General features: G+C 37.7%; 1 protein-coding gene across 2 annotated transcripts in view; it reads right to left on the bottom strand.

The window, feature by feature from the left end:
* Positions 1-10,365, bottom strand: part of psmd1 (proteasome 26S subunit, non-ATPase 1) — a 46,937-nt gene that overhangs the window by 35,602 nt on the left and 970 nt on the right. Inside the window, exons 2-16 of one of the 2 annotated variants that reach the window (XM_030132604.1) lie at positions 9,943-9,986; positions 8,994-9,067; positions 7,594-7,763; positions 7,173-7,381; positions 6,835-6,978; positions 6,216-6,442; positions 6,021-6,081; positions 5,795-5,923; positions 5,588-5,676; positions 5,407-5,485; positions 5,107-5,280; positions 4,860-4,971; positions 4,358-4,554; positions 3,567-3,662; positions 3,149-3,213 (exon numbers count right to left, since the gene is read on the bottom strand). In XM_030132604.1, the coding sequence (XP_029988464.1) occupies positions 3,149-3,213; positions 3,567-3,662; positions 4,358-4,554; positions 4,860-4,971; positions 5,107-5,280; positions 5,407-5,485; positions 5,588-5,676; positions 5,795-5,923; positions 6,021-6,081; positions 6,216-6,442; positions 6,835-6,978; positions 7,173-7,381; positions 7,594-7,763; positions 8,994-9,067; positions 9,943-9,986 (1,870 nt within the window). Of the gene's footprint in view, positions 1-3,148; positions 3,214-3,566; positions 3,663-4,357; positions 4,555-4,859; positions 4,972-5,106; positions 5,281-5,406; positions 5,489-5,587; positions 5,677-5,794; positions 5,924-6,020; positions 6,082-6,215; positions 6,443-6,834; positions 6,979-7,172; positions 7,382-7,593; positions 7,764-8,993; positions 9,068-9,942; positions 9,987-10,365 lie in introns of both variants that reach the window. The other variant, XM_030132605.1, reaches the window with a different exon arrangement.

Here is a 10,365-nt window from a genome sequence, read left to right as displayed (position 1 = left end):
AAGGACATCCTTAAATTTTCAGGTCACCAGAGACAAATACGATAACCTGGAAATCCTCTGTGAAAGTACTAGTATATATTACATTCTGATGCTGACTCAGATATCCTGCAAAACATCTCAACCACATACTTACTTTTGTTCAGACACATTCAAAATCTCTTCCCCAATGAATAGAAAAAGCAGTGCACACTTAAAATGATTCGCAGCCCATGGTATTTGCTGAACCTTTGAGAGCTTGTTACCACAAGTGTCACTACCAGATGTTTGACATGTTAAAATGTCAGGTTTCCAGTATAGGTCTGTATACAAATCCAGATTAAATGGAAACCTTACATGTTCAATAAAGTATTTTCCATGTTCCTGCACTAAAAGAAACTGTGTCTAATACTATTTTTACTGTTGATATATATACATCGTTTTCATTAAAAGGGTCAGATCCAGCAGTGCCACATGGACCCATGCCCTGTTCAATAGTGTCTGTGTTTAAACTGATCTGTTTAATACATGTATGAATAGGTCTGAGTAAGTACTGTCACATGACACATGGTACAACTGACAGAAACAACATTTGGGGTAAAAAATAGTTAAATTCCTGCTGTGTGACACAGGGACTGAAAATTAACATCATTTTATTGACTTTATTCAAATGTCCAAAACATGCTGTTCTCATCATAAATGGATCCTAAATGAAATATAGGGCTTGAGCTCTGATGATAAACTACAACTGGGATCAATAATGGATCAAAATGTGGAAATGATCAGTTTGGATGAACACAAATCTGCTGGGACATGGGGACAGGTGGGAACTGGGACAGGGGGACAGCAGGTTGGACCTTTGTTCAGTATCACAATAACAGACTGACTGGAACTAAAACACTACAAATATGATCCTAAACTTTTACTGAACAGACTTATTACAACTGAAGTGATATATACAGATAATAGAGAATACTGGACTAATAATTGGATTGGACAGAACCTTTGAAAATTAATGTACTGATGAAGAGTTAGTTCAACAGATTCACAGACTGAAAATATCACTGACACAAGAACAAATATTATTATTAAAGTTAATAGTGCATTTACATATATGAATCTGTACAAATATAATTATTAAAGTTAATAGTGCATTTACATACATGAGTCTAGAACAAATATTATTGAAGTTAATAGTGCATTTACATATTTGAGTCCTTTTTAAGTTTGATTTTATATCGATTGTATCGTTATATCTTTTTTTCTATACGTGATACTGAAATTTGGTAAACAGTTCCAAAAAATACAGTTCTTAAGGTAAAAAATGAGCCTATCTGAGAAATGATAGGGGAAATTTTAATTTATGACACCAATGTCGACTTTGACTGGATCTGGTCCTAAAACTTTAAATCTTGTATGAACTAGTATTGACGAGAGCAAATGAGAAATACTGAGAACTGACGGGACAATTTCGAAATAAATAAAATAAATGTCAGCTGTGCCCAGTGTATTTAAATTATATACATAATTGATAAAAAGAAAAAAAAACTGGCATAATTTTACCATTGGATCATTGAAAAAATAAATATGATGGTGGGTGGGTGGTATGGAGTCATCCTCAGGCCATAAGGGTGTGAAGTCGTAAAAAAAAAAGAGACCAACTGGGTTGTTCTAGTTCAGAGGTCTTTGTAAACACGGAGAAGATTTACACAAGGTTTATCTAACAGCCAATCGATCACAGAATATCACATAACCATTTTTGGGCTTAAAAAATGTACACCAACAATATTTGTGAAGTGACTAGGCTCTGTGTTTAACTGGAACATTGCTCTGGGGTCTGATGAATACATACAAGTCACTAGAACAGTGTTCAATCTCCATGAAAGCAAGAGAGGAAAAAATGAGGGAGCCACATTACACTGTAGAGAACAGAGAAACCCTTTCCTCAGTTACCATAAAGAACAGGAATTCCTAAAGGTCCTGCACAAAGACCACAGAGGAATATTCCCATGGTTCCTATAAGGTAAGGTGTCCACACTTAACGCAGTTACAAGCTTCAACACCATGTGCTTTGAACTAAATGCTGTGTTGACAATGTTTAGCAAATAAGGACCGCTGAGCTCTGGTTTAAGGGATAGGTTCTGCCCCAAAAGCAGAGAAGTGAAGAAATATTTATGGCATTTTTCAGTGTCTTATTTGCGATACATTACAACATTGGAGAACTGAAGACCACACAGAGTGCTGTATAGCAAGGGTGTCAAACTCATGTTAGTTCAGGGGCCACATTTAGCATAATATAATCTGAGGTGGGTGGGGCCTGTAAAATAATACCATAATAATATCTAAATAATATCAACTCCAAACTTTTCTCTATGCTTTCAAGTGAAAAAAGTAATACTACAATATGAAAATACATCTACAAACTATCCTTTAAAAAACTGTGAATAACATGAATGATCGTGAAAAAAATGAAATTTATTTAAAAAAAAAAAAAAAAATTGCAGTTTTAACCATATTCTGCCTCAGTTTATCATTTGCACGTACATTACACCTTACAGATCACAGTGGATCTACAAATACACACAACATTTAGTAACAGGTAGAATATTGGTACAATTACACTGATTTTCCATAAAACGTTTCAGGCTGTTCATATTTGTTCAGGTTATTCATATTTTTTGTGAAAGGATAATTAGTATGCAAACATTTTCATGTAATTTTACTTTTTTTTTTACACTGAAATAAACAATTAGGAGTTGTCATTATTTATAGGTTATTATGATAATATTTTACTGGTCCGACCCACTGGAGAACAGATTGGGGCGATTGTGGAACCTGAACTAAAATGATTGTTAATATCTTCAGTGTAATTTTTGTATTCATGAATTCATCCCACAGGCTGGACTGGACCCTTTGGCGGGCCGGTTTAGGTCCATGAGCCGTATGTTTGACATCTGTGCTGTATACAGAGACTTTCCCCTTTAGGGCTTGGTGTCATGCTGATACCGACGCCATGGTATAATACCTGAATAGGAATTATTATAAGATAGAAACATACACAGATGTTAACTGTGTTTTTGCTTTTGCTTATTTGCTCGTGTGTTCTCATTTGGGGTCAGACTGATCCACACAGGGATGCATGTTTATAGAGTTAGTTCAGCCTGGACCTTACCTGAACAGGATGAAGCCAATGGACTCAACGGCGGCTCTTCTGACATCATCGTTTACATCACTCACCTTAAATGATATGAGTGAATTCAAATAAGCAAATCTGAACTTCAGATAACCTAACAGAGGCACAGAGCGAAACTTAGTGACACAGTATGAAGATTTCTGCCAAAACCATCTGAGGACTTCAACTTGTACAAAGGTGCCACCTACAGGTCAACAAACTAAACTGTTAATAACTGTCATCTGGAACAAACTGTTTAACTAATTTAAAAAACCAAACTGACTTACTATGTTAAGGCTAAATTTAAACAGTAGAAGTAATTCAGTGATCTTTAGTGGGCTTCTGTCCTACTGTCAGCATAACCTTTCACTTCCCCTCACTGAAATGTGTTGGCAAAATGGAGACAGGAGACACTCACTGCGACGTGGAGCAGACGTCGGATGGCCTTGTTGTTGCCGGAGCCACAGTAAGCCATGCCCACTGTGTACATACCAGAGCGCCGGAGGATGGGGTCCTACCATAGACAGTGAAGAAAAGCAGGACTAAGACCTTATGTCTCAATGCAATGACTCAACACAGCTTCATTCTTTTCATGTGTTCAACTCTTTTAGGAGGATTCATGGCATGAAGTACGACGGGTGAAAACAGGACTTCATATACCAAGACAAAGTGAACATTGCAACTTCAACCAATTAATTAATTGGTTGAATTAATTTGTTTCAGAAACAAAAGTCAGATGTTCTGATTCCAACCCCAAGGCATTGTCAGGATTGTGAACATCAGAGTGTGACAGCTCACATATGTGTAGATTTACATCTGATAACTGAACTATTTTTGACTTATTTCAGTCTAAGACTGCACATATTGAATATGTAATTACAATATCAGCCCGTGCAAAAGGCTGCAAGTTAAAGGTCTAGATGTAGGGAAATGTAGCTGATCTAAATGCAGACATGAGAAAAAATACAACCTGTCACGTAGGGGTATTAACAAGCATAGAAAAAGTTTCTATATATACATATTTTTTTATGCTAGTGTAAGTTTATCTTTCTCACTTGACATTTCTAAATGAGTAGTCTCGTGAATATTCTTTATTAACCAAACAACAGACTCAAATCAAAATTGTAATCTTGGCCACAATGAAATATGCTATTGTAGAGTATAATGAATTATGGTGTAAATGATCTGCTGTAGACATGTAAGCATTACCTTGTCTCTGCAAAGGCTTTCAATGAGGGCATCGGCCTCTTCCATGCGTCCGTACATGACCAAGGCGATTCCCACTGCCAGGCCACGCAAAATCTTCTCGTGCTGCGTCTCCTGAGCGTAGCCTACCATGTCTTCGATGGCCTGGGCTGACTTTGAGCCCAGCATAACAAGGCCCAGGGCCAACCCAGCAGCTTCACCTGGAGGTTATCATATCATCAGCATAACTTGTTTTAGTTGTTTGTTTCCAGTATGATGCTGTTCACACTTGAACACCAGAGCGCAGAGCTGAACTGCACTGGCACACAGTAAGAGATGTTTGCTTCTACAATGGTTAAACCTTATTTAAAAAAACAAAACAAAACAAACACAATTTTAACAAATTTTATGAGTAAAGGTTTTTATAACCTCTTGGTCATTCTGAAAAAAAGGTGATTATTAGATGACTTTGTGACCCTGTATATTTCAGTTCCCAAATACTGAATTATATTGATAACCAACTCACCAGTGACAGCATCATCCTGGTACAGGTTAGACTTAAGTAGGTCATAAACGTCCTGTCGGGCTGTTCCCAGTGCAGCCAAACCAAGGCCAAGGGCACCACCATGACGAACAATCTGTCAAACATAGCAATAAAATTAACTGTAAGAAGTGAGAACAACCGATTAACTGAATAAATGAAAAATATTTGTAGGTTACTTTCTTGGTTGAATGACATATTTCAAAAACGATCTGGTTTAAAGTAAACTTACATCATTGCTAGCATTCTTGAGTTGACTGAGCAAGTAGTCAATGATGTCCCCTCCGTGGTTGGCATGGATGAGTCCCAGTGCGTACAGGCCCCCTCCCTCCTGGTAGGCGGAGCCAGGAGAGGTGTCTTTCGGCAAATAGGTGGCCATTAGCTGAAGCGCCTCTTTCTCGTGACCCTAATAAACAAAGAATGTGACAGAAAATAAACAAACAAAAAAGGAGACGCTATAGTGAGTCATGTCCAATTATGTTTGTTTTCCTTATGTTTAGTACAAGGTGCACAGGTGTTGATGTCTGTTTACCTTGTGGATGACACCAAGACTTGCTGTGGCTGTGAACTTTGCCCAGTTGGTGGCTCTTGCTAGCCATTCCAAGTTTTCTCTGGAAGTAAGAACAAAAACTACTCTGAGCTGGACAACTTCCCTGTCTTAACATGCAAATCTAATGCACCCATTTGTTTTTTTCCATTTTGACAGCTCTTACCGAAGGAATTGGTCACTCGTAGTGCCAGTGTGCATGAAAGAGTTGGCTATAACTGTGGCAGTGTGGCACACCGAATTTCGAACTGCATCCTGTAAGGACGCAGAAAAAACAGTGCAGAGGCATTTAGAGCTATTCTGTGATCAGTCTTTTCCATGCGTTTATTTCTGAGAAAAATCATGCTGTTTTTTAATTTTTTTTTTTAATTACCTTTGTGTTTTTGAGGATCATCAGGTCTGTGTTGTTATTTCGAATTAAAAACTGCAGGTGCAGCTCAATGGCCATCTCACCACTCAGGATTTTGATCATCTTGGCATTCTGGTCTTTTGGCTCATCTTTCTATAAACAAAAATGTAAACAAGATTAAAAACCAAGTCACACAGATGATTGTTCAGCACCGGCTACATTTCATTGCCAAAACAGAAAAAAGACTTACAGATTCTACTGGTTTTCCTGCAGGGGAGCTGCCAGCCTTGTCATCTGTCTCCATTGCATCACTGTAACACAAAAAAAAAAAAACAACAACACAATTTTCATCACTGATAATTCAATATAAGACAAGTCTAAGCAGTTGGGAGATCAATCAAGCCATGACAAAAGTATTAGTTCGTACTGGTCTTTCAATGCCCACCTGTCTTTGTCTGGTGTTGGCACAGTTCCTGTGTTCGTGGATCCAGGAACTGCAGGGATAGGTGTTCCAACTGTCCTGAGGTTCTGAATGACTGAGGACAGGAACTGCTGGCTGGCGCTCTCATATAGGTCAAAGCAGATCTGATAGGCCATCAGTAAGTTGTCCTCCTTCACCAGTTTCTCCAGGATGTCACTCACAGCTTGGGGGTCATCGAGGAAGATCAAGCACTAGACACAGGAGGAGAAAAAACCTTGGAATGTCATACAGTTAAGATGTGGCAATTTGGGAAATCAGTTGAGAGCGGTTACAATGACATAAATAACAGTAAATTTCAATTTCTTCTAATATTATCTAGTCTCATACTGTAGCACTGGTAATGTATTACACACCAAAACTTGTAATTAATTAATCAAAGAATGAAGACAAGTATGTACTGGAAAGGATGATTAAAACTCCTGTCAAGGGGGTGAATGATTAGATAAAATTAGAACTTTCACAAATGACAAAAAATGAGTCATTATCTGAGAAAGAATAAAAAGGTAAAGAATGAAATCTACTGAAGAAATACTGTGGCTTTTCAGAAGACTGATAGTACAGATGGAAGTTTAAGGGTGTTTACCTGACACACATTAATGAAATCAGGCTTTTCCAAATTCATGTAAAGTTTGACAAGCACACGCAGTACGTCATTCCGGAACTTCTTATTCTGCATCAGTGACATGCACACTTTCAGGCTGTAGGCAAGGAGGCCGCTCACATCATTCTGCACAAGATAAGAATAAGAAAATGATACAGGAAAGGATAAATCAACACTGAGCAATCAACAACAGTTTTCAAAATCTGGACTCAAATGCGCACTAGCTTGTCAGACATTTAACCTTAGAGGGAAAGTTAGCAGTCTGAGTAAGAGAGAAATGAAAATAACACATTCTAATTAACTGTATAAGAAATGCTGACCGATTCTAAGATGGTTTTCTCAAACATGTCCAGACGTCTGGTTTCTAGGGCAATGCCAATGGCCTGCTTGTACTTGTGGTCGTCAAGGCAACGCAGGAACATCTTATTGACAATGCCCTCGAGACGGGGGTCAATGCTTTTCTTCTCCTCATCCTCTGGCAGTTCAGCATTCTCTACCCGGAGCTTGGTGTAATGGTCAATGCATTTGGCTGGACACAGACACAAAAAAGACATTCAAAATAAAGAAATTAAAAACAACACTGTGATATACCACTGAAAAAACAATGTCCTACATCAGTCACAGTATACATCACCAATTAGAGTTCTCCAAAAAACAAACTCTTGTTTTTTTTTGTTTTGAGAGAAAAACAAAACAAAAAGATTAGACAAACAAGATGTCAGAGGATCACATCTCACTCACCAATGATGGTCTCCACATACTCCGAGTCATCTGTGACGTTGAAGAGGTCTCCAGCACCAAGAGCATAGTTGAGGGATTCCTCAAAAGCTCCAAGGTGATAGAAAACCTTAGAGGCCACCAGGGCAGCAAACTGTCGACTACGAAAGGCTTCATCCTCATACAAGACCTCACTGCGAATAGACAACGGAGGACTCGATTACAATCACAACACATTTGTGTACTTTTGGGGGTTCTCTACCTGTGGAAGACTGAGGTACAGTGTCTACACTGGTGAAATGACAAAGCTGTGCTGACACTTTTCTGCCACTTGGCCATTAAAAGATAGTCAATTAGCCCAAAAATATCAGTCATTTTTCTGGAAATAAACTTTCAAAACATACGAGTCTATTATTTACAAATTAAAAATTGCGTCCTGAATATGTCAGATAATTATTTATAGGGTGGGATGTGCCTGGACCTGCTTGCAGAAAGTTCTGCCAGAAGTACAGTTCTCAGAAATTATGAGTTCATAGATAGTGAATAAAATGATGTTGTCAAAGAAAACAAACTGTCACAGGAACTACAATAATATACATAATACGATAGGAGTGTGACAAAATATCGATATGGTGAGCTATCGCAATATTTAATCATATGATGTATTATCGATGGACTGTTGCTGCGTATCATTTTAAAATTATTATTACTCAAATATAGCTGCTATAAACTTCTTTCATGATTCCTCCTTAGTGAGTCCAGTCACCGTTGTACATTTCCTCCAGGGGGCGCTCCTCACACCAGTGGCTGAAAATTAGGCCGAAGTCACATAAGAAAAAAAAAAAAATCAAACAAACACTGGCTCTCATCTGTTGGACTGGAGCAGTGAAGTTAAACTGACAGATGAACTGTTTGCATCGTTTAAATCCAAAGTGTGGACTGACTTTGTCTTATCTAGTGTGGATGGGACAAAGATGGAGAAGGACTTCGCAGAATGTACGAACTGTCGCACCAAAATACGATATACAGGCACCAACACAAATATGTGCATGGGAGACATGAGATGGTGTTTTCAGTTTAAATAGTGTCAGTGTTTGTCCAACACATGCAAACATCCTGTTTCCGCTTCTGTTGAACTAAAACACTGTCAGTGGTTTTACTCTATTACTGTTTGGACTCTGGGTAAATTATGATGCAAAATATAAACTTATTATTATGACACTTATTTTTTTCCCCGTTTTTGTTTTACCGTACAAACACATGGATATATCGTAGGTTATATCGATAGTCACAGTATCGCTATATTGAGATATTATTGTGATCGTGAGCCATGTATCGTATCGTATGGTACCCTGAGATTCCCAGCCCTATAATACAACACACTTAGGTCAGCATTGGATTTGAAACTCATAAGTAGTACTTACATTTTGTCTACAGATCCTGAAATTTCAGCCCAGAAGTCATTCACGATGGAATCGAGCTTATGCAGCGCAAACTCCTACAAGAGAAGCAAATATATTTTAACTCTATAAAGCAGTGTTTTTCAACCTTGGGGTCGGGACCCCACATGGGGTCACCTGGAATTCAAATGGGGTCGCCTGAAATTTCTGGTTATTGATTAAAAAAAAATAATAATAAATTACTAAGAAAAATATATGGTGAGTTGACAGAGACAATCCCAATCCATAAAAGACATGACAAACTCTGAGTCTGAAACTGCAGCACTGTGGTTCTGTTTATCTGTCAAATGTTCATTGTGGTCGGTTTCAGATGCTGCAGCTCTTTCATAATTCATAGTTTGAGTTCTTGTTTGTTCAGCATTAATTGTCAGCCTTGTAAATCCAAGCTGGACTGACTTTACATATCCTGACCAAGGAAAATCCAATTCTCCCTTTGTGCAGTAATCTACACCTGGCTTTTCTGCCTCCATCCATAATAGTAAACATTATATAGCCTAAATGCTGTCTAAAATTAATATTTATTTGCAACATAGTACAGCAAACTATTACATGATCAAAAATAAACTAATTCTGGCAAAAAAAAAAAAAAGTCTCTGTTGTGAATGTCTGGGGTTGCCAGAAATTTGTGACGTTAAAATGGGGCCACAAGCCTAAAAAGGTTGGGAACCACTGTCATAAAGTGACAGAAAAATGTACATGCAATAAATGTTGCACTTCTGCAAGCTGTCAAAACTATGCTTCACATGTGGGAATGAATCCAGACTCACACAGAACTCAGCAAGAATGCCAATGGATATAACTAATGAATGCTTGCATTTTTTTGCCCATCAAGAAATTAATGTAAAACATATATTCGGGAAACAGCAGGTATCAAAGCAGCATTCAACAAATTCTCCTCTCAGCCTGATTTTACCTTGAGCTGTGGTTCCTCTTCATCAAGGAGTGAAATAATCCCCGCTAAAAAAAAAAAAGAAAAAAAAAAAGGACAGGCTGACAACACATCAATGTTTCATAGGCAGCGTTGACATGTCTTTAAGAGATGTTTTATTCTGATTGAGCTATTACATCATTAATGTAAAACATAGTCATTCTCCTTTACGCCCGTGTCACAAACTGAAGGCTTCTAAACTGTTCTTTAGTGATGTCATCGTTTGGTTAATAATTTCACTGAATACTTATAAACTTACTGTTTGGTTTAATTAACCCATACAGACCCAGCACTACTTTTATGTCAGTTCCCAAATGATATTATCTCTGTATTACTTAAGTGATTTATCACCATTTATTTATAATACTATCCTCTGTATTTTGTATTTTCAGTGATCATGCACATGTT

This window comes from Sphaeramia orbicularis, chromosome 4 (assembly GCF_902148855.1).
Source record: "Sphaeramia orbicularis chromosome 4, fSphaOr1.1, whole genome shotgun sequence".
Lineage (NCBI taxonomy): Eukaryota > Metazoa > Chordata > Actinopteri > Kurtiformes > Apogonidae > Sphaeramia > Sphaeramia orbicularis.
This window is presented reverse-complemented; position numbering and strand designations above follow the sequence as displayed.